Raw genomic sequence first — 24,955 nt, 5'->3', positions numbered from 1 at the left:
TATAATATTGCAAAATTGGAGCCAACCTAGATATTTGTAGATAGGAGAAACAGCTTAATTGTGAGGCATTCCTTACATCAAATTTCAAGTTAAATTATAAATCACACTTTAAATTTACATTTCAATGTTTAAGATTTGAAATTTGTAAGAGTACTTAGATAAATTCAACATTTCTAGCTTGGGAGTCTGTCCTTGGTGATAGCCATTATCCCTTTATATACACATGGCAACTGAAAAAGTCTTGTCATCACTTCTCAAATCCTTACTTCAGAGAATTAAAGGTGCTTCCCATGGGGAAGCCCTGGCTCTGCAACTTTTGTCCCAAAATGATCAAAGAAGGCACACATCATTAAATGTGGTGGGCAATATGAAAACAAGCATCTTTTAAGTATCGTGCAGTATTATTTTAATACATAATTAAATTGTCATGGCCAATAGATATACGATGTAATTGCCATCAAACAAAGAACCTGAAAGGAAAGGTTTCCTTGTGGTTTGGATAAACAATTAGGCTGAATTTGAATTATAAAAATGCCGAGATATTCATGATTACCACTCTGAACCAAGATTGTATCTGCAGTGGTTCTCTGCCTTGGCTGCACATTGGAATCATTTGGGGGACTTTTAAAATATGGATACCTGGGTCTCACACACATCCCCCAGAAATCCTGGTTTAGTTGACATAAAATGCAACCTGAGCAGCAGGAGTTTTGGAAATGTCCCAAGCTATTGTGAAGTGCAGCTCTGCAGCATGGGGGCAGAGCCCAGTGGCATCTCTCGGGAGACACATGCCACCAAGTGGATGGAACGAACAGACCAGGTAGAGCAAGTTGTGGTTGAAACAGTTTTCTGAGTCATTCATGAAATTCTCCCCGCTTATAATAAAAAAAAGTTTTGTGTGTTTTTAAGGGGTTTTTTGAGGGGTACAAAGTGGTACTTACCCCCAATTTCTTAATTTGCTTTTTAAAAACTGGACAAGTACCATAAATACATTCTCTGTGAGAAAAATACCCATAGGGATATATTTGTTTCGTGATTTATCCTTTTAAGCTCTTTTTTGCCCATTTTTCAAAATAAACTACCTACCTTGTGAGCTCCCACAGTAGAGTGGGAATGAGAAGGGGCTCATTCTGATAAGAGAAAAAAGATTAATTTCACAATGTTCTCGTCAGAAAAGTCAAGTCCACTCTTAAAGTTGGCCCAGTTCTTTTAAGCACAGTAATTATTAAGTTTTTTGAAGTAGAAAGTATTGATAAGAAGGAATATATGGGAAAATCATTTGAAATGCTGAACATATGAAGTAATTATTTCAATGGTGAGAAATATTAAAAAGGCATTCCCTCAAATTCCTTAGACTTAACCTATCTCTAGGAAACTATAGAACAAGAGATAGCAAACACTCATTCTCTAACAAGAAAAAATTCTATAAAGTGTAAAAATGCATTCCACTTGTGAAAAAAATCTTCCAGTAACTTGGAGCTTCCTAACTGGTGATCCAGGACACACCAGAGAGTGGCTGATGGGCCAGAGACGACCAAGATGTGGTCCTCTGGGCTGGCTAGTGGGGCCTACAGTGGTGAGCGCACTCCCTGCCAGGTTGGGTCAGCCTCTTCGATTCATTCCATCTTCTGTTTGCTGTAATGTGAAAATAAGTGGAAGCTCTGCACTAAGGGATGCTTTGCATGATTTTGAGTATTTCTTCAGACAACGATCTTTCACCATTAAAGGCTCTCTTTCCTTGGTGCCCCATACCCATGCTCAGATGAAGAACTGGCTATATCTTAGAAAATGGAAATAACCAAGGCAACTTCTCCAGGCTTCCTTTTCAGCCTCTCTAGGTTTTGGAAACCCACAGCAAAAGCCTATTAAAGTAGCCTCAGGCATCACCTGAAAAAAGAACAGAGGAAAGAGCTCTGGGTGGTGCTTGAATTCATTGTGAAGCCAGAAGAAAGGATTTTTTTTTTTTACTACATTAGATGACATACATCATTGTTATTGCAGTGCAGAGGAAGTAAGCCTAATGAACCCAAGTGACTAATTGAGCCTAAATGATAAACAATTCTTAGAAATGACTGCAATGAAGAGTACTTTTATCTTAAGTACTAAAGTAAATGAGGGGGGAAGAGAGAAGGGATTAGGGTGAAAATAAGGGAGGTGGGAATTGAACAGGGAATATAACCAAGATGAAAATGCATACATTGTGCAAAAATGGAAAATGATGTAAAAAATATAAAATAAAATATAAAAAAATAAAGTAAATGAGAATTAATGAAAACTCAGAAAGCCATCCACATACAGCTTTAACACCCACCTGGCATCTCATTCACTCTGGTTTTGATTCTTTCCAGGTTAGCTATGCCTCCTCCAGTAGACTACTCAGCAACAAGAATCAATTCAAGTCCTTCCTCCGTACCATCCCCAATGATGAACACCAGGCCACTGCCATGGCAGACATTATCGAATATTTCCGCTGGAACTGGGTGGGCACAATTGCTGCTGATGATGACTATGGCCGGCCGGGGATTGAGAAGTTTCGAGAGGAAGCTGAAGAGCGGGACATCTGTATTGACTTCAGTGAGCTCATCTCCCAGTACTCTGATGAGGAAGAGATCCAGCAAGTGGTGGAGGTGATCCAGAATTCCACAGCTAAAGTCATCGTAGTTTTCTCCAGTGGTCCAGACCTTGAACCCCTCATCAAGGAAATTGTCCGGCGCAATATCACAGGCAGGATCTGGCTAGCCAGCGAGGCATGGGCCAGTTCTTCCCTGATTGCTATGCCCGAGTACTTCCATGTGGTCGGAGGCACCATTGGATTTGCTCTGAAGGCCGGCCAGATCCCAGGTTTCCGGGAATTCCTGCAGAAAGTTCATCCCAGGAAGTCTATCCACAATGGTTTTGCCAAGGAATTTTGGGAAGAAACATTTAACTGCCACCTCCAAGAAGGTGCTAAAGGACCATTACCCATGGACACCTTCCTGAGAGAAGAAGGTGGCGGCAGAATAAACAATAGTTCCACTGCCTTCCGACCTCTCTGTACAGGAGATGAGAACATCAGCAGTGTTGAGACCCCTTACATGGATTATACACATTTACGGATATCCTACAATGTCTACTTAGCAGTCTACTCTATTGCTCATGCCTTGCAAGATATATATACTTGTTTGCCTGGGAGAGGGCTCTTCACCAATGGTTCCTGTGCAGACATAAAGAAGGTGGAGGCTTGGCAGGTACATCCTTTACATACATAACAGTTCATTGTATGATAAAACTGAGTTGGGATGATCCAAGAGAGACAGATAAAATGGTTACCCAAAAAAGGCAATATCTAAGTGAGCTTACTAAGTGTAGTTTTATATTCAAATTGTGTTTTCAAACATCTGAGCAACTGATTTCTGCAACATTGATAGTAATTTATTGTGATTATCTGTTTAAAATCTCAACTGTTCTTTAGTCCAGTGGGTCAAAATTCTAGAGAATGGCCCCTAAAAGTTTTTAAATACCCTAAAACAGATGTACTACTGAGTGAAGTATCTTTTTCTAATGCTATCTTTTGCTATCTAATGCTATCTTTTTCTGAGTCTCCCTATAAGTAAATAAGGATTTGTTACTTTCATATACTATTACATTCCATTTCCTATAGGACATAAAACTAGCATTATTGTGATTAACCATACTTTTGCCATTGTGTTACACACTGTGCTAGACCACCCAACAGGCCAGCTAAACTTAGGATATAAGGAAATCAAAGGTACATAAAAATTTTTCTTAAAACAATTTTATTGTGGATGTTTAAAAAAAGCACTGAAATAGTTATCATTGAAAATCATTAGAACTAACGTGGAATTCCTACACTCATTTTATAATTTAGTCTTGTTCTGTATTTTGCAATTATACTAAGAGTAACTTCATAATCTTTTTCTTTTCATAGAACATCTGAAGATAAAAGTATGATCTGACTATATGCTACATAACTATTCATGTCATGCATATATACCTTAATATTTAAATCAGACCTTGCTTTGCACTCTTCAGTTTCAGACTACTGACTTATCAGATAGAATGCATGACAAAGGGGGTGCTGGGGGCTCCCGGAATGAGTTGAATGACCTAGCTTCCAAGTTTAGCTGTAGTTCTCTGATTTACTAGCTGCGTTATCTTAACCAAACTTTTGCTCTCAGTCACATTCTATTCATCTGTAAAATGGCCTTAATATCTAACCTACTTTCTACCTGTTTCTTTTTGTTTGTTTACAAAATGAAATGATACATGTGAAAGCAATTTGTAGATATTTCAACCTCTAAACAGATGGTGAGTATTAATAGCAAGATTTCAGTAGGCCTCTAATTAGTTTGTTAGACAAAAAAATAACAACTGAAACCACTTTATACAAAGATCCCAACCACAACTGACCCTTGGGAAAAGATAACAAGAAACAAAGAATATATATCCTATGTCAGTCATTTTTAGACATGAGGAGTGACTGTTTAGACTGGTAGAATGAGCCAGGACCTACAAGTTCTTAGCCCTTTTTGTGTGGGTGGGGGGAGAGGGGCAGGGAAGGGATGGAGATGGGGCAGAATCTCTCTGACATCATTGTTGAAAGAGGGAAAAAGGGACAATCTCTGAGTAGTAAAAACTATTGTCTTTCCTCCCTTTCCTTACATGTCCCATGGAAGGAGAACCCCCCCACCCCCAATCTCTTAAAAAGTCTGTAGGACCAGCTTGGGTTTGAAGAGAAAAGAGGTTTCATGTGGGTAGTTTTACAGTTCAGCTCTTCAAAGACTTCTCTTTCAAACAAGAAAATAAGACCCAGCTGGTAAAGACCAAAGCTTGGGCATATGAGAAAGAAGCTAAGAATCAGGCTATCGCCAAGATTGAGACTTCTACTTACATATTATACACAACCCAAACAAAACTGGCTGAAGTAAAAGAAGGCACTTATTAGTAACTCATAGTACTGAAAATCTCAGAAATATTTCAGGTACAACTCAATGATTTCATCTCCATCTTTTTCTTGCTTATTCTTTGAATTTAATCATTTTCAGACTCAGATTAGAACTTCAGGTTCATAGAATCATCACTGCAAGGGTCTTCTTTCTTCCCAGTATCTCTAAGAAAGTTCCAGAAACCATATTGGTTGACTAGTATAAGGTCACATATCCATCCCTGAAGCTAGGAGTAGAGACCGCTCTTCCTGACATTTACACCAGAGAATGGTCACCACCAAGCTTCTGCCTCACCCTGTGACTAAGCAACTGCAAAAATGGTTTAGTACATATGGAAGCCAACAAAGGCCAAAATACTAAAACAAAACCACAGCGCCACCAGCTGGAAAAGTAAAAGTATTTCAATGATGTAAGTTACTGCTATAGATATTTTTAAAAGATAGGGAAATTTAAAGCACCAAAATGGGCAAACAAAAAAATATATGGCACACTGAGACATCAAATATATGACATCAAGGGAAAGAATAACTCTCCAGAATCTAATCACAAAGACATGGAAGATTTTTATCTAATAGAGTTCAAATTGCCATAATAAAAAAAATCAAAGATGTGGAGGAAAATGCAGAAAGAGAAGTCAAATAGAAGAAAAGAACTCAGAAAAGCTGAGTTCAAAAAATTTTAAAAAAATAATGAAATGAAAAATCAAATTAATGAATAGAAAATAGAAATGGAAGCTTTTACTAAGAAAACAACAGAGATGTGGATGTAAAAAATTCAATAGATAAGATTTTAAAATTCTAGAGAAAACTTTGGAAGCAGAATAGATCAAATTGAGGATGGCATCAAAAAGCTTGAGGAAAGTTATACACAAAGGAACCAACTGAAAGAGACAGAATTACAAAGAAAAAAAAAAAATGAAGAAACTCTTTGAGAATTGTCCACTCTATTAGGTAAGGCAATATAAAGATCATGAGTATCCCAGAAGGGGGAGAGAGACAAAGAGAGAGAAGGTAGAACAGATAATTTATTCAAGGAAATAATAGTGTAAAACCTCCAAACCAGAAGGAAGTGTACAAGTCCATGAAGCTTAAGGAAAACCTGATTATCTAAATGCAGTGAGATCTAGACCATGACACATTCACCACATCACCAAAAGAAAGATAAAATCATGATCATATCAAGAGAATCAGAGAAAGCATCTGACAAGATCCAACATCCATTTATGATGAAAACACTCAAAAATGTGGGTAAAAGAAAATATGATAAACCCACAGATAACATCATGCTCAATTGTGAAAAACTGAAAGCTTTTCCTCACAGATCAGGAACAAGACAAGGATGTCCACATTCACCACTACTGTTCTACATAGTATTGGAAGTCCTAGCTGGAGCTATTAGGAAAGAGGAAGATATAAAAAAAAAATCTAAATGGAAAAAGAAGTTAACTATCATTATTTGCAGATGACATGATAACTTACATAGAAAGACTCCATTAAAAACTATTAGAAACAATAAATTAGTGAAGTGTCAGGCTACAAAATCAATATACAAAAATCAGTTGCATTCTTATATACGAACAACAAACTAGAAGTGAAAGAAATAAAGAAAGCACATTTATAATCTCATCAAAAAAATAATTAAATACCCAGGAATAAACTTAACAAAGTAGACCAAAGTAGACCAAATGAAAACCATAAGATATTGTTTTAAAAAAATAGATGACACAAAGAAATAGAAAGGTATTCCCTGCTCACGGATTAGTTGAATTAGCATTTTACTGATGCTAATTCGTGGCAATATACAGATTCAATGTAATTCCTATCAATGTTTTAATGGGATTCTTCAAAGAAATAGGGCAAACATTATTAAAATTTCTATGGAACCACAGAAGACCCTAGGTAGTAAAAACAATCCTGACAAGAATGGAGGTATCACATGCCTAAGCTTCAAATTATACTACAAAGTATAGTATATACTATAATTATACTACAAATTATACTACAAAATTATACTACAAAGTTATACTATTCTGTAGTATAACAGAATAGAATGGAGAGGCCAAAAATAAGCCCATACTTACATGGACAGTTAATTTACGACAAAGGAGTCAAGAGTATAAAATGGATAAAGGAAAGTCTGTTCTACAAATGGTGTTGGGAAAACTGGCAGTCATATGTAAAGAATGAAACTGGATCACTGTCTTAATCTGTACACAAAACCTAACTCAAAATGAATTGAAGACTTAAAAGTAAGATTTGAAACTATAAAGTACATAGAAGAAAACATAGGCAAAACTGCACAACTTTGGCTTCAGAGATATCTTAGTTCCCTCCACTCCTGCAGCATGAGAAACAAAGCCAAAATTAAACAAATTGGACTTTATCAAGCTAAAAAACATCTGCACAGCAAAAGAAATTACCATTAAAATAAAAAGAAGCCTTACTGAATGACAGAATATATTTGCACATCAGACATCTGACTAGGGACTAATAGCCAAGATTACAAGGAACTCATATAACTCCACTAAAAGAAAACAACCCAATTAAAAATGGACAGAAAAGCAGGCCTCCCTGGTGGCTCAGGAGCTAAAGACAGCAATATCAAGCTGTTGCCAGCCACTGCAGCACGAGTTCTATCCCCAGCCAGCCAGAGAGCAACCCACGTGGCGCAACAGACCTCTCCTGTCTCGCCCACTGCTCCCCTTAGCAGTGTATGTCAGTAGATCTGCCTGTTCTGCTCCCCACTATCTCTGGTGAACCCTTTCACCCCCCCACACACACCTCTGGCTTACATTCCAGTTCTTGTATGCATAAATAAATAAATGTTTTTTAAAAAATGGACAGGAAAGCTAGACATTTCTCCAAAGAAGACATACATAGAAATTCATAGGCACAAAAATAAATTCTCATCATCACTTATCACCAGGGAAATGCAAATCAAAACCACAATGAGATACCATCTCCTTGAGAGTGGTATCTTTGAGATACCATTTGAGAATTGCCCAAAATTAAAAACAAAACAGAAGCATATCAATCTGCTTTGGCGGTGGATGTGGTAACATACATTAGAAGAGACATGAACCCATACCTCCAAATGACATTTAGTGTTCAAACCAGTTACCTCAATGAAAAAAAAAATTTAAAAAAGAAAGAGAAGAAAAGAGGCCAAAATAAAAAGTATCTACTACATGGACCCTTCAGCTGACCCTAATACAAGTAAAGATATGTCCTCCTGGCTCACATATGGCACTGTCCCGCACTGTCCATCCAGGAGAGGAAACAGAAAGAACAGGGAGCCAGAGCTCTAGTGAGGAATAACATATGGACATTTCCCAGAATGTCCTGTGTACTTGCTGTAAATCTCATGAGAGCCTCAGAAAGCCAGACAGTTGAGTGGGCATTCTGGAATTAAGATATTGATCATGTCTCTATTGATCAAGAAATGAGCTGTCAATAATTCACTCAAGATCTACATGGAAACCTATCACCTATACAATCTAATCCACGCATTTTAGCCTGGATTTTCACTCTACCTTCTCTCAATTATTCTCTTGTAAGCCAATCTGCCTGGCACCACCCCACCAATCACTTACTAGCTTTTGGCATAGCATATTTTCTTAGATAGTATCCTGCACTAGAAAGGTTATCAGTTTTTGTCTCCTTTGTCATTATCCACCACAAACTTTTAAATCACTTTCAAAATTTACTTTGTCCTTGAAGTCTTTTCAAATCATACTCCCACACACACTTTCTGATTATTGGGATAAGAGCCAGAACAGATGGAAGAGAGAGAAGAAAAAATTAGTGAGGTTAGAAAAGGGAATTTGTCCTGTGTCTTCCCTACACTCATAGCACATTAAGTGATACAGCACAAAAAGCAATACAGTCCTCATCTGTGGGGAACTTTATCAGTGTGAATGGGGTGCTGTGAAGTGATGCCATGTGTAAGAGTGGAGAATTCTGGGCTCCAGTGGAATTTCTTTCTGAGCTCTAGTCTTTGACTTAATTCAATTGAGTATAAGCCAAGAGGTGATTCCCATGTATGCTTACAATGAGTAACAATTTTAACTTTAAAACCCTTTAGAGGAAATACCATAAGAAGCCACTAGATGGAAATATTACCACGTACAAGATAATATGTGACCATCTAGGTGTGTGTGATTCCTTGCAGGAAGTGTCAAATGTGAAGGCAACATATACAACATAAATGAATCACAAAAACATCCTACACACACAAAAAGTACATACGGTATGACTTATTCATATAAGTTTTGTCTCTAATGATAAAAAGAAAATAGATCAGTGGTGCCTAGGGCTGCAAGTGGGGTGGGCATTGGTTCAGAAGGAACATCACAGAATCCATTGGGGTGATGGTAGTGGTATTTACACAAGCATACACATTTGCCAAAGTTCAGAACTATACTCTTAAAATGGGTACATTTTATCCTATGTAAACTATACTGCAATAAAACTGACTAAATTAGAAAGCATTGGCAAAGTCCCTGTGGAACAGTACAGGCCATGCATGCATGGAGATCAGGATGCTATTTGATTCGGACCACTTTTCTAATCACAACCTCTTGTGTTGCTATAAGTATTATTCATCTACCCACTGTCTCATCTGCAAGTTATGTCCATCTTCTCAACCTAAATTTTATAATATTTACCCTGTTGTAACTAGAGAGAGACTATCTGATCATACTTCTGCATCAGGGTCCATGGTATATAGTGAAATGACAGAGTTTGAACTCTAGAGCCAGACCAGCTGGATTTAAATCCCAGTTGATGCCTAACAGCTTGAAGGCCTTGTGTGGTCATTTAATGTGCCCGGGCCTCACTTTCCTCACCTGAAAAATGGAGATAATGAAACTTATAAGTCAATTATGAAGATGCTAGTAATTACTATGTATGGTGTTTATGATATACATAACACATATTCAGTAAATGTTAGTCCTGAGTATTATTCTTTCTTTGGTGAGGAAAGTAAGATCCAGAGAAGCAAATAATGATTTGTCTATGTTCATATATTTAGCGAGTAAGAAAGCCTACCTCTGCCAGAGGTTATCTGTTCCTTGATGGAGCCAAGGTAACTGGTAAAGGGATCAGGTATCCAGTTTGTCGCTCTGGACATAAGCTTTCTAGCTCCCCAGAGGTGGTCAGGTCAGCCAGTGCTTTCAGAGTGAAGACCCCGGTTCATAGCCTAAAACTCTGGATGTTCATTAGAGGTCACTGATGGTCCCAAAACTCTGATCATACACAGACACAAAGAGAAAGCAGTAGGTGACAATGGGCACAACTGACCGAGTTAGATTATATTGAACATCTCTCTGTGTCCATCTTGAATACTTTTGTATCTCTTGTCCCTAATAAAAGTGCCTGCTAGGGCCATATTGATTGTTTAATAAATGCTTGTTGAATGAACACATAACTAAAGGAAGAGAAAGAGGCAGAGGTAAATACTGAGAAGATGGCTTACATGGATAGTACATGGATACAGGCATAGATAAAGGAGGTGAGCGTGCTTCTCTGAGAAAACTCCCATGCGATAAAACCCCAGTACTTCTGGCTTCATGAATATAGACTGAAACTTACCTCTTCACTACCAATGAAGTAAATGAAAGAGAGAAATATCACTGGTAAGAATGTAAAGAGTATAAGCAAGTCTATTGAGATAGACATAGAGACTGAAAACCATTAATTTTTAAAAAATAACCAAAATGAAAATGCATACATTGTGCAAAAATGAAAAATGATGTAAGAATTATATATATAAAATTAAAAAATGCAAAAAAAATTCCTATTATTTTCTTAAATCATTGTTAATTTTTGAAAATATTTGATTTCTCCCTTCAGGTGTAGTCCCCATAATTTTCCCTCCATCATCGCCCCGATGATCCATCACCATAAACTCTTGTGCTCTTCCCTCCCCTGTTTTGGCTCCTCTCCCTCCCCCTCCCCTGCTATATGCCTCAGCTATATGGTCAACTTGCAAGATTTGTCTTTTTCCCAATTCAGTTTGAGAGAAACCCTTAGATTAAACTTAATTTAATTTTATAATTATTTGAAAATATGCTTAATTTTTACATTGAATCTTTATCAGGAACAATTTGTTGACTTAATTTTTCCTTATAAACACACCTATAAACAGAAAAGAAAATGTTTTAAATCTATTTTGGCCTTTTTCATTTAGAAATTTAGGGCTGGTTTTTCCTGTAACTGGTTTGAATTAATTTATTATAGCTAATTGAATAATTTTGTTTTCTCTCTATGTTAAGAGACTTCAGTTCTAGATTTTAGGTGCTGATTGCTCCCTTCATTTTCTGGAGTATTCCTGTCATCATTCTTACATAGAACAGTTGTTTTTTGGAAACACCCTTCTCTTAGGCAATTCTTAGCCATTACTCCAACATTATTTTACTATGGTGAGTCCAACTTCTCTTTTCCTCAACAAATTAGAGGAAGTATTATCATCAGTTCATTCCATGTTTTGAATATTTACTGAGAATTAAATGTATGCCTATAACCAAAACTGTGACATGCAAAATATATTTAGCTGACCTTTCTAAAAAAAAAAAAAAAAAAAAAAAACCCCATATAACAAAGGAATTCTTTTCCCAGAAAAATCCAAAGCTCCTCTTTTTTCCTTTATGAAGAGAAAATTGACATTCTACCTTATGAAAACAACAATTCTTCTGATATGTCTACCATACCACTCTTAAATAAAATCTTTTAGCACATTTCAAAACATTCTGCTAATATTTCCCTGCTCACTTGTTTGCCTGTTTGCTTTTCTAGAGGGTTTCTTTTCAAATCAGAAAAAAATAAATAAATAAGGTACAGTTCCTTCTTTCATAGCAGGATTATGGGGAAATCTCCAGTCCATGCCAATAGCAAGGCATAATATTTATAGTCAGTGATGATCTTTAAGATACCTATCTTTTTAGTCTGATCACTATGGAAAATTATGAAAATATCTAATTTCAGGTCCCCTCCCTATACACCCATTGTGCCTGGAAAGTTTCATTGCAGAGAACCTGTGGAGAGATACCTGTGTTACTAGATACCTTAAGAAACAAAGAACTAAGGAGGAAGGAATTTTATGCTAATACTCAAATTCTACTGTATATGCTTTTTACTGTACATATGCCCACAAATAAAAGTGATGCTTGTATAAATTCACTTTTATTTGAAGAAAACTTTAAATGTGTGTGTGTGTGTGTGTGTGTGTGTGTGTGTGTATGCCAAGACAGCGAGAGAGGGAAAATTACTGACCTTTGACAAGCACTTGCCATGGGCACTCTAAACAATTTATATTGGAAGCTAACGGTGTCACAGAGACACCAGGCTTACATCACAACTCCAGCCAGCACTTAATAGTTCTGTGATGGTGGTAAGTTTCTTGACATCACTATGCCTTTGTTTCTTCAACTACAAAATGAAGATGATAATAGTTCCTATCCACAGAGCTGTGAGAACTGAATGGAATAGTGTAGTAAAGCATTCGTATAGTGACTGGCACACAGGAATTGCAAATAAGATGTATCACTTCTCCTTGCCACTCTTCTCATGTCATTTTACACATATCAGAGAAAAAACAGAGTTAGCATAATTGTGGAAAGGATAGTGGAATAATGATTTAAAAAAATAATTGCACTGACAAGTAATGGTAGGTATGTGGACCCCAAATATGGGAGTCTTTGGAAGATACCTAGAGAAATTTGAAGCTTATGTCGTTTGAACCATGGTAGGTCCCCAGCAGGAAGTGGGAGGGTATGACTTTGGCAGGGAGAAGCACCATTGGTTGTGCAAACAGGTCCCAGAGTAGGTGGGAGAAGTGAGGTACTAAGTGCTACAAGAGAGGGTCTGTCTCATAGAGCACAAAGGCTGTGCACTTCTCTAAGGGAAAAACGGATATGACAAGACAGGGATGTGTTGGGGCAGAGAAAAGAGGTGAACAAAACAGGAGGAAGCCAAGTGAACCCAAGGATTCAGTAAAAATTAAGGAAAAAATATGATATTGATGACTATCAAGGAAGATCTGAAGAACACAGCCAGCCCAGTAGGATGCATTCGCCACCCTTTTTGAGGATGCTTTGGCAACTCTGGTTGCAAAACAGAAGAACCTGGTAACAGGAACTGAGGAACCCTAGTCCTTTGTAGGCTGGAACAAAAGCCAGGGCAGCCAGGGTAGCAGTGAGGACACTGAAAGAATAAACTCTACACAGTGATGTGATGTGGGTCTGCTAATCCTAAGTGGCCAGTTTGGCCACCATTTTGTTACCTATGTTCTAAATCCTAAGCAATGTCAGAAGGGCCCAGTCAGTTAGGTACAGGAGCCCAACCCTGCAAGGTGCTTTCGAATCAATCAAGAGCACAAAGTTGGATTACGCTGGGAAGGCTATGCATCAAGGGGTATGAACGCCCAGGGGGGCCAAGGTCTGATGTATACAAGGAACCCCAGAAGCTGATTAGTGGAAAGCCTTGTTGATAAGATTGAAACCATGGCTGGGGAAATAGCACTTGATCTCAATTACAATACCAAGTCATCAAGCAGCTGACAAGTGCCGCAGGGAGGACAGACTCATGACCCCTGATACTATAGATGACAGAGCACCTTTTCTAGTTTCACCCCTCCCTTTTCTCTATGTCCTCCTTCCTTTCAACTGATGCTGTATAATTCTTTTATCAATAAAAAGGCCAGGATCTTGCTCTTCGGCAGCATCCTGCATTATGTGGCCTGCTCCCCAACTCCCGTTACTTTGTCAGTGTAGTGTTGCCCAATGCAACAGTGTGAGGCACCCATGTTTTGTCTGCCACAGACTCCTCCCCCATCTCATTCCAGAGGTGTTCATGGGCAAATTCAGGTGACTCCTCATTAAGTAATTTTCCTTATATAAATGTTTATTTAAAAATAAAATCAATATAGATGCAAATTGCCAAAAAGCAGTGGCAACTCCAGAGTCAAGTGGAGCATGAAAAGTGCCCTTGGAGTTTTAGCTCAGTCAGTTTGTCATGGGCATTAGATCAGTGTGGATAATAGGAGCTGGGGCTGAGCCTCAGAGAGGCCCAGGGAGGCCACCCAGCAGCTGGACTCCACGAAAGCTTTCCCCCAGGGTCAAATTAGATGTCAGATTTTTAGGTACCTTAAATATAATGAATCTGACAAGAGGAAGAGGATGCCTCTATATGTACTCCTGGGGCTTCCAAACCACAAAACAGAGAGACATTCTAGAATCTCTAAAAGTACTAGAGCTTCTATAGCCTATAGCCTCTCTGGCCCATTGCGCTCTGCTGAGAGCCAGAGTGCTGAGCCTTGGTAACTCAGGAGGTGCAGTGCAAACGCCCCCACAATCACAAGGTCGACCATGTCTCTGTCTCTCTCTCTCTCTCTGCGCCTCCATGACCCCTTGATCCTAACAGGTCCCATATAAAATACAACCTGCTAAGTGCCCACAGCCTCCTCTTGACCCCTGTGAGTGGCTGGCATGGAGAGCCAGGAGCCAGTGGATACTGCCTTAGAGAACAGCTGTGAACACAAGTTTTGCACCACTTGTTAGCTGTGTGAACCTAGGCAAGGCTTCCATTTTCTATGCCTCAGTTTCCCCAGCAATAAAATGGGGTAATAGTACTATTTGTTGTGAGGATTAGATTAGGTGGTGAATATTTGCATTGTGCCTCAAAGTGAGTAAAATGACTAGTAGTAAAATTTAGCGATGATTATCATTATTTGTTTCATACAAGGGTGTTGTGACTCATAAAAACCATGTAAAAATTAAGGAATGAGTCATGACCATTGCAATAGTGATTGTCAGGGCTCTACCCATAGCCTCATCTCTTTCTTCCTTCCATTCCCTTCTTTGTGATTTCGGGCAGCAAGACACTTCCACAGAAGCAGTACCATAGGGAAGGACAGTGCAGGTCATAGAGTACTTAGCACCTTCAGCCCTTCCCCAAAGCTCATCTCAGAAGATGCCAGGAATGGACTCTGGCTTACAAACCCCACCCATCCTAAGGCATAACCAGGTGATGGTGCACCCGCAGAAGCCTTAATTTGGCCAATGGCCAAGGTAAGTAAAGTCCATGGTTTACCAGGGTTGCTACTTACACAGGCAAATCCTTAGTTAATTAGAAAAAGACACCTCTTCTTTAAGTCATGTTCCTTCCACTTTTTTAGAACAAGATTGTTTATTGTCCTTGTGCAGTACACAACCTGTGTAACTATACTTGGCAGCCTTGTGGCTTATCCTCAGAACATCCACTTTGCTCCTCTTTAGGTCCTGAAGCACCTTCGGCACCTAAACTTTACCAACAACATGGGAGAACAAGTGACTTTCGATGAGTGTGGTGACCTGATGGGGAACTACTCCATCATCAACTGGCACCTCTCCCCCGAGGATGGTTCCATTGTGTTTAAGGAGGTCGGATATTACAACGTTTATGCAAAGAAGGGAGAAAGGCTCTTCATCAATGAGGAGAAAATCTTGTGGAGTGGGTTCTCCAGGGAGGTATGTGCTGTCCATGAGAACGCCAATGCCACCACTGTGCACAGGAAACTGCTGGGCCTTTGGGAGGGCTTTGAGTTTCACGACTGGACTTCCAAAATGATAAGTCCATTTCCTGCAACACATTAACTCCACATTTCCAGGGCTCCTTGTGGAATCCATGAGTGTTTAGTGTACAGATTCCTTGGAATCTGAGCCCCAAGACTAAAACTGTTTTACTCTTTACAAATATGATTCTCTGGTTAGTAACAGTTTCCTTGGCTAAAACTTTTTCCAACAACAGCAAATTATTTAAGAAAACATAAACATTACTCGAGGGAGGGCCTTGATAATTCACATGAGGTCATTCCCTATCATCCAAAAGGCGTAGGGCTACATTGTATATCAAAGGACAATTTATTTTCCTACTATGGGAGATCTGTAACAAATAGGATGATGGGGCCTCCCTGGTGGCCTAGGAGCTTAAGTCTCAGCACTGTCACCTCCACCAATTGAGTCCGATCCCTGTCCAGGGAGCTAACCCACATATGGTGCAGCAAACTTTTCCTGTCTTGCCTGCTGCTCCCCTTAGCAGTGTATTTCAGTAAATCTGCCTGCTCGGCTCCCCGCTCTGTATGGTGAATCCTCTTTCTACCTGCACTTCTGGCCTACACCCCAGTTCTTCTATGCAAAAATAAAATCTTTAAAAAAAAATCGGATGATGCTTATGACCATGATCAGGAACCCCCTTCCCTGAATATCACTGCAGCTAGATGCCTGATTAACAATGAGAAACCCATCACCTCATGAATTTGCACTTCGGGAAAAGACACACTATGCTGAATCAATGGCCGTTCTGTAATGGCTGTGTCTTAGAATGCAGTAGGCTGCCTGGTAGTCAGACTTTCTGTAGGAATGGTCCCTGAAAAAGGCCTCTTTTTTTAACTGTCCCAAAAAGACTGCATGAGACTGATTACATTTTGCTTTGCTTTTACCTTAAATGATTTCTTTGGAGCTGCTAATCTTAGACCATTCTTTTATAACATGTCTAAACTCAATTTCATTTTTTTACCAAATACTTTTTAGGTTGATGGGTTTCTGATAAGATGCTACAATTTCATTGTTTCTCAACATATAGGAGAGATTACCCAAGTGAGTGAGTCTATAGATAGTGAAACTCACCCACACAGGACTTACTTGTTCCAGTAAGTCTTCATTAGCTTCTGCCTCAGAGGGTAAAATCTCAAATATAAACACCAAGACATTTTCCAAAGATTTGGGGATACCAGCAAGTGTATTCTTCTGCCCACTAATTATACCTTTTTCTAAATGATCACATTTCAACTAGCTAGGTTCTAAGTGATCAACTATTCTTATCACCTATTCCCCACTGTTGAATTATGTAGTGTGTGTGTGTGTGTGTGTATATATATATATATATATTATATATAATATATATATTTCTGTTAATGCCAAGATTTAGAGAATTTCAGTAAAATTGACAATGACACTGTAGCTTATCAAAAGTATGGCAAAGTTTACTTGCCCCACTTGATGAGAAACTACATTTGTTTGGCAACTTCTGCTTTCTGTTATGCAGGTTACCTGTTTGACCTTCATGTTCTATTACTATATTTCATTTCACTGTAACAGCAAAAAACTTCGTTCATCAAAACTTGGGCATAACAAAAAATGAAATCTCATTATTACTAAATTTGGAAAAAAAAAAAAAAAAGACAAAGGAACAGCAGCAGCCATGACATTTTTAACCTGAGGTTGACCTCCAGTTATTTCTAATAATTTGGTTCTTGATTCTTTAAACTTTTTCTATGTGGACAGTCATATAGACTGAAAATATAATGTGTAATTTACTTATGTTCAATATTCCTTATTTTTCTTGTTTTATTCCATCACTGAGGCACTCCACTGCAGTATTTAATAATAGTGATAATGGACATCTGCATTTTTCAAAGGAAATACTTCAAAATTTTCTCTATAGAATATGTTTAGAAAATTTTTGTTACCCTTTCTCATGATTTGAAGAGATTTCTTCCCACTCTTTTCTACCACATCTCCTGTAACTACTTTGTATGGAATTTCACCAAATGCTTTTTCTTTATCTATTGATTATCATATGATTTTTCTCTGTAAATTTACTAATACAGTCACATGTTCTAGTTTTAAATGTGTTTGCATCCCTGGCATAAATCTAACATGATCATGGTATATTTTCTTTTTTGTGTGTTTTGTTTGTTTGATGTTTTAATGGTTTTCATCTATTTTCAAATGGTGGGAAGTAGTTATACTCTTCCCAGATCCCTTCAGATCCCTAACATTCTACATGTGTCTCCAGGACTTATGTATATTTTTGCTTCCAATAACCAGAATTTGCTGCTTTCTTTTTCACAAAAGATGCCTGCAGGTCAGTGGAGCCCACTTGGCTCACAGGTTCAGGGAGGCAGAAGAGTCTAAGAGCTTACATTCCCAGGAGATGCATTTTAACCAATGAGTGGTTTGGAAGTGTGGAAACCTCACCCCCTTCAACTCAGGTCAAATTTCCCTCATCTCAGCATCTTCCTTTGTGACAGTCCCCCAGTGTGTAGGTTCATGTCCCGTTATCTCTGTTTATCTCGGGCTTTTACTTCCATGGAGAGTGACTGGGTGTCTCATTCTGGGACCTGAAAGGCATAAAAGGAGAGAGTATTTAAAGAGAATTTGGGTCATTCTGTAGATTCCCAACAAGTAATCTTCCTAGCATCTCATGGATGTGAGTGAGGAGTGTGAGTGTGAATGTATGTGTGTGTGCGCGCACGTGCACACATGCACGTGCATGCACTTGCCCATAGGCATTCCCCTTCCTTCATAAACAACAAAAGTAAGAACTGCCTGGAAGGAACTCAAATCTCCCATCCTGGTCCTTGTGCCCAACAAATCCCTGCCATATGTGTCAAAAGAACTGTAAGACTCACCCCAAAACTGCAAACACTCACTTGTGTACTCTCTGTCCTTCAGGTGCCTTTCTCCAACTGCAGCAGAGACTGCCTGGCAGGGACCAGGAAAGGAATCATTGAGGGGGAGCCCACCTGCTGCTTTGAATGTGTAGCGTGTCCAGATGGGGAGTACAGTGATGAGACAGGTAAAGGAACAGCCCATGAATCCTTTCAGGGATTGTTCCACTTTGGGGTCATGGGGTCAGTGAAGTCCCTAGAAGGACGGGACTGAGTTGATGTTCATTTGACAGGCCATGCCCACGGATCATGCTGGGCTGGCACAGATAGGGGATCAAAAAGGGCCTCTCTGGTAGTGCAAGGGGTTAAGATTCAACCTATGAAGCTGTCTGCAGCCTCTGCAGCACGAGTTCGTTTCCTGGCCGGCCAGAGAGCAACCCACACGGAGCAGCAGACCTCTCCTGACTGGCCCACTGCTCCCCTCAGCAGTGTACTTCAGTCACTTTGCCTGTTCTGCTCCCCACTCTGTCTCTGGTGAATCCTCTCACACACATCCCCCCACACACCTCTGGCCTGCAGCCCAGCTCTTGTATGCACAAATAAATAAATCTTTAAAAAAAAAAAAAGGAATAGTCCTTTTGTATAAGAGCTTATAAACACATCTGTTCCACATCTTTCTTTCACTGTCATGATGCTCTCCATATTGATTTCCTTTTCTTATAGCTCGGTGGCTCTGTGTAAGCAAGGTTCTGTCTATTCCAGCCTCCAGAGTTACTAGGCTGTGATTGCCTGCTGGGTGGTGGGCACGTCACTTGCTATCTTATGTTTATTCCTATGCCTCAATTTCTTCTTCTATAAAGTAGGAATAATAATGACTCTATCTTATAGAGTTTGGGGATTAAATTAGTTAGTATTAGTGAAGCATATAGTAAATTCTAGACAAATATTTATTAAATAAAAACCTCAACTGCCATATTAGAAGCGTTCCATAGAAATTACCTATAGTTATTATTACTATCATTATATCATTCTCATCACAATGATGGGGTTATGATTGCTTCCATTTCACACCTGAGGAAACTGGGGCTCAGAGAGTTTAAGGAGCTTGACCAAAGTCACAGTATTCCCATCCAGATCTCGGACCACAAAACCATGCCTCTTTCACACCCAGGCACGCACGCTCTCTGGGACATAGCAGACTTAATAAGTGTTCATTGACTGAGTCTGAAGCCTTCCTCACTGGAAAACCACGGATGTGGAATGAGGTTGGCACAGGTCATCTGTGGAGGATGCATTCCCTTGATTAAAAGGACGTCTGCTCTGGCATGTCCACAAATTCCATCCCTATATCCAGAATAACCCAAACTGGGCCTGAATCACTATGAAAGTGCATGGACTATGCCAGATCTTTGGTATTCAGACAGCCTCCTTTCCAGCAAAACTGATCATATGCAGGTAGTACTAAAAGAAACCTGCTAGCTCTCTGCCCTCACCTCTTGGACAAAGGGCAAAAATAAAATTAACTAAGTATGTTAATAAACATAAGTCAGGCCTTAATATATTATTTGATAATGTAAAGAAATCATAATTATTTCATCAATAAAGAAATTTAAGGTGACTGCATCCAACAGCCTGTGTACACTCATCCACCACATCGTCACTAACAGAGGTTAGTCTAGGCCACACAGTAACTAATTCTTCACTGGGACATTTTATAGATGCAAGTGCCTGTGACAAGTGCCCTAGTGACTTCTGGTCCAATGAGAACCACACTTCTTGCATCGCCAAGGAGATTGAGTTTCTATCGTGGACAGAGCCCTTTGGCATTGCACTCACCCTCTTTGCAGTGCTGGGCATTTTCCTGACAGCCTTCGTGCTGGGTGTTTTCATCAAGTTCCGCAACACGCCCATCGTCAAGGCCACCAACCGGGAGCTCTCCTACCTCCTCCTCTTCTCCCTGCTCTGCTGTTTCTCCAGCTCCCTGTTCTTCATCGGTGAGCCTCAAGACTGGACATGCCGCCTGCGCCAGCCAGCCTTTGGCATCAGCTTTGTGCTCTGCATCTCATGCATCCTGGTGAAAACCAACCGTGTTCTCCTGGTGTTTGAGGCCAAGATCCCCACCAGCTTCCACCGCAAGTGGTGGGGGCTCAACCTGCAGTTCCTGCTGGTCTTCCTCTGCACTTTCATGCAGATCGTCATCTGTGTGATCTGGCTCTACACTGCGCCCCCTTCCAGCTACCGCAACCATGAGCTGGAGGACGAGATCATCTTCATCACATGCCACGAGGGCTCCCTCATGGCCCTGGGCTTCCTGATTGGCTACACCTGCCTGCTGGCTGCCATCTGCTTCTTTTTTGCCTTCAAGTCCCGGAAGCTGCCAGAGAACTTCAACGAAGCCAAGTTCATCACCTTTAGCATGCTTATCTTCTTCATCGTCTGGATCTCCTTCATTCCTGCCTACGCCAGCACCTATGGCAAGTTTGTCTCTGCTGTGGAGGTGATCGCCATCCTGGCAGCCAGCTTTGGCTTGTTGGCCTGCATCTTCTTCAACAAGGTCTACATCATTCTCTTCAAGCCATCCCGTAACACCATCGAGGAGGTGCGCTGCAGCACCGCTGCTCACGCTTTCAAGGTGGCAGCCCGGGCCACACTGCGCCGCAGCAACGTCTCCCGCAAGCGGTCCAGCAGCCTGGGGGGCTCCACGGGATCCACACCCTCCTCCTCCATCAGCAGCAAGAGCAACAGCGAAGACCCCTTCCCACCGCCCGAGAGGCAGAAACAGCAGCAGCCTCTCGCCCTGACCCAGCAAGAGCCGCAGCCACAGCAGCCCTTGACCCTCCAGCAGCAGGAGCAGCCCAGATGCAAGCAGAAGGTCATCTTCGGCAGTGGCACAGTCACCTTCTCGCTGAGCTTTGATGAGCCTCAGAAGAGCGCCATGGCTCACGGGAATTCCACACACCAGAACTCCCTAGAGGCCCAGAAAAGCAACGATACCTTGACCAAACACCAGGCGTTGCTCCCACTGCAGTGTGGGGAGGTAGACTCAGAACCAAGCCCCCAGGAGCCAGGCCTCCCAGGACCTGTAGGTGGGGACTGTCAACCAGAGATGAAGGACACTGACGATATGTCCCCGGCACTAGTCGTGTCCAGTTCACAGAGCTTTGTCATCAGCGGCGGAGGCAGCACTGTCACAGAAAACATACTGCATTCGTAATCTAGACAAAGGCGAATCCAGAAGAATCCAAGAAGTTTCCTGGTATCACCCTCTCCAACCAGAGTGAAGAATTGCGCCAGACTCCTTTCCTCAGGGGAAGGAGCGATGATAGACAGCCAAACGACCTAAGCATAGTTGCACTGCTTTAAATGACAGTGAGTTGACTAATGTTCCCTTTAAAGTTTAAAATAAAAAGAAGAGCCTTGTGCTTCTGTGGTCAGGTTTGTAAGGGAGGTGAAAACACCATAGACAGATTTGCTGTTTATGTTTCTTCCTCTGTTCTCTTCCTCTGCGTTTCCCACCCAACGGCCCAGAGATGAAACCAAGGCTTTAGGCTGCCTGCCTAGCCCCTCCCTGTTTCATATTGAAATACCTGCCCTGAAGCTGTGGACAGCCTGGCCCAGAAACAAACATGTGCAGAGGGGCAGGATGCCAGGTCTGCTCCCCACTTAAGTTGAGACACCAAAAGATAGACTGTCACCAATGCTGCCCAACACCTTGACAACAGAATGAATGTTCAAGATCTTAAGGCTGTGTGTCCCCTCCTATTTATGAAGACCATAGATATTTGGTTTCTTACTTGCTGCTGCTATCATGTGACATCTAGATTAGCATCCCTTCTGTATCAGAGCACCTGCTGTTGTCCAGAATGTGATAGTGATGCCGTGTTTAGATTGCAGGATCACAAGAATCACCTCAAATTGTTGGGGCGGGACTACACGAATCCAATGAGCTGTATCTTTAATTAATATTGCTGTATGTAGCTTTATCCTTTTAAAAATGTTTCTGTTATAATAATCCATGGACAATATAAACTGCAAAAAAATGTCACGGTCTGGTTTATATGAGGCAGTATTATTGAGCTCCATTCTCCCTGCCCCCCACCCTCCATCCATGATCTAAGCCCTCTGTGAACCCCAGTGGTCCAGAGGCTCCCCCACCCCTGACTGCAAGGCTTCTGGTAGCCAGATCTACACCTGTCCTTGACTTCACAAGAATAAGCTCTCAGTCCATGGCCCCCTGCTAGTTGTTGGGGTAAGAATATGTGGTTCCAAGAGAGCTCTCACAGGACAGTCACCCAGCGCTTCACCCCCAAGTGCCATAACTACATTGCCGCCAGCAGAGCATGTCCCAGGGTGGTTAAAAGGCTTGAGTGCCATACTGCTGAGCATCCAGGCTCTGGAGTCAGAGGGATCTGGGTTCTTCCTGACAAATTGGGTGACCACAGCCAGGAACCTTAACCTCACTCAGCTCCAGATTCTTCGTCTCTTAAATGGAGGTAATCATTCTTTTCCCTCAGAGCTCTTACGTGGATTAAAAGAGATAATGTATGTAAAGTACTTTAGCATGGTGCCTAGCACATAGTAACACTCAATAAATATTAGTTACAATTACTACAAATGTTGTAATTATTGTTTTTCACTTGTTTAAAGTACTAAGCTTATTTACCATTCAGATTTTAATGACAAGCCCACAGATGGCAATACATTTCTCCATAATAAACCCAAGAATTCTGGGATACGGGGGTCAGTCCTAGTGACATTTCTCATGGTGAAGAAGTCAGAAAATCAGTCCCCCGAAGGCCCCATGCTCCACGCGTCCATGGTGTCCACACCCACGTCTCCATCACCAAAGAACACTGTCACCCGTCTCATGGTAGTTTCTCAGATCACTCTAAATGCTGCTTTTAAGTGGAGGCCAAACTGCGGTAATTAAATCTGCATGAGGCCTCAGAATATACAGCTCCTTGTGACTTCTTCCTCTGAGCACTTTCTTCCAAAGGGCTGCCTTTCCATGATTTTTTGCTGTAACTTATTTGTGTGTTGGTTGTTCATTTAGATGAAAAGGCAGCAGAGGGTGCCATGTGAGACACAGTCTCCCACAGGAAGATCCTGGAGAGGCATCTGCTTCTCCAGGGCAGGAGGGGGTGCCAGGTCCAGCCAGGCCCAGCCTGCCTCTGCCACCCTGGTCATGCCTCTGAGCAAGGCAGCAGAGCTGAGTGAAGAATTATATCTAACATTTTACGTGACCTTTTGGAAAAAAAAGAACAAAAACATGAAAGTTTTATGGATTGGCTTTTATGTGTCAAAATAGCTCTATGGAAATACCTATTTAGCTGTGCAAAATGTCATACCCTCAACTGTCCCAAGTGCTGCTCCAGTGTGTTGCTCCCCCATGGAGCTGATCTAGAGAAGGAAGCTGGCCCAGGAAAATACACTTACATTAAACTCAACTTCACTAAGTGTTTGCAAATAAAAGTAGTCTCTCCCAATAATCCCATCAGAAAGGCGGCCTTGACATCATGTATATGTAGCAGCTCAACTCTCAGGCAAGTTTGGTTACAAGGCCCAGCAATTTTAACATCTGTAAGGATGAAGAATCATTAGGGGTCCTCCCAGGTGGCGTAAGGGGTTGAGCACAGCATTGTGAAGCTGTCCGCAGCCACTGCAGCACAAGTTCGATCCCAGCCGGCCAGGGAGCTACCCACATGGTTCAGCAGACCTCTCCTGTCTTGCCCTCAGCTCCCCTCAGCAGTGTATTTCATTCACTCTGCCTGTTCTGCTCCCAAATCTGTCTCTGGTGAATCCTCTCACCCCTCACACCTCTGGCTTACACCCCAGTTCTTGTATGCATAAATAAATAAATCTTTTTTTAAAAAATCATAGGGATGGAAGGGGGATGCCTGGCTGTGAATGGAATCCCAGGTTAATTTAGTGCTTCAACCAGAGGGGAAAGTGGCGCAGGGTAAGAGAGAGGCTGGGGAACACAATGGGCACAGTGAGTTAAAGTGGATGGAAAGATATGAAGGGCTTAACCCATACTCACTTAAAATCTCCACTTGTAACACTGAATGACATTTGCTCCTACGCAGACCAAAACAGATTGGCGAGGGAGGGCATAAGTGATGGTCATTCTTAAAACTCACTATCTGCTCTTTATTGTAAGTCAGGACTGAGATCACTCATGTAAGTTGGTGTTTCAACTTTTAATGCGTATAGAAATTATTTTGTGTTCCAGGCTTCATAAAACAAAAGTAAATCTGCAGGTGTGGAGCAAGACCCATGAATTGGCATCTTTAACAAGTTCCCTGTTTGTGCTGATGTTGCTCCCCCAGACCTACACTTAGTATCAGTACAATAGAGAAAGTGTAACAGGGTGGTCCCCAGGAAAGGGGGAGGTTCCAGATTTCTTGCCCCACCGAAAAGGAGGGTGTTGCTGAGCAGAGAAGAAGCTGCAGAGGAGACTGGGAAGGAAGCAGGATGGAGAGCCAGAAGGAAACCTGGAGGAGGCATGTGGATCTGAAAGATACGTGAAGAAACTACACTGGCCTTTTTGTTGTGGGTTGGGTGACACAGATGTGGGTGAG

General features: G+C 41.0%; 1 protein-coding gene and 1 long non-coding RNA gene across 4 annotated transcripts in view; one reads left to right on the top strand and one right to left on the bottom strand.

Annotated features, from left to right (window-relative positions):
- CASR (calcium sensing receptor) overlaps window positions 1-22,952 on the top strand; it is a 69,143-nt gene extending 46,191 nt beyond the window's left edge. For both annotated transcript variants that reach the window (XM_054700523.1, XM_037525456.2), the window contains exons 4-7: window positions 2,349-3,227; window positions 15,220-15,450; window positions 18,439-18,562; window positions 20,093-22,952. In XM_054700523.1, coding sequence (XP_054556498.1) covers window positions 2,349-3,227; window positions 15,220-15,450; window positions 18,439-18,562; window positions 20,093-21,588 — 2,730 coding nt within the window. In that variant the 3' untranslated portion in view covers window positions 21,589-22,952. The remainder of the gene's footprint in view (window positions 1-2,348; window positions 3,228-15,219; window positions 15,451-18,438; window positions 18,563-20,092) is intronic.
- LOC119257475 (uncharacterized) lies at window positions 1,571-12,256 on the bottom strand. 2 transcript variants are annotated; one of them, XR_008553859.1, is made up of 4 exons: window positions 12,218-12,256; window positions 9,995-10,191; window positions 2,312-2,855; window positions 1,571-1,887 (listed from the first exon to the last, which is right to left on the bottom strand). It is a non-coding gene; the product is annotated as an uncharacterized LOC119257475 (long non-coding RNA). The 2 variants fall into 2 exon arrangements; XR_005128034.2 differs by lacking the exons at window positions 1,571-1,887; window positions 2,312-2,855 and adding an exon at window positions 9,434-9,792.
- Window positions 22,953-24,955: the final 2,003 nt, after the last annotated feature.

This window comes from Talpa occidentalis, unplaced genomic scaffold (assembly GCF_014898055.3).
Source record: "Talpa occidentalis isolate TD23 unplaced genomic scaffold, MPIMG_talOcc4v2.1 talOcc4.4, whole genome shotgun sequence".
NCBI lineage: Eukaryota > Metazoa > Chordata > Mammalia > Eulipotyphla > Talpidae > Talpa > Talpa occidentalis.
The sequence above is the reverse complement of the archived record's forward strand: the minus strand, read 5'-3'. Positions and strand labels throughout refer to the sequence as shown.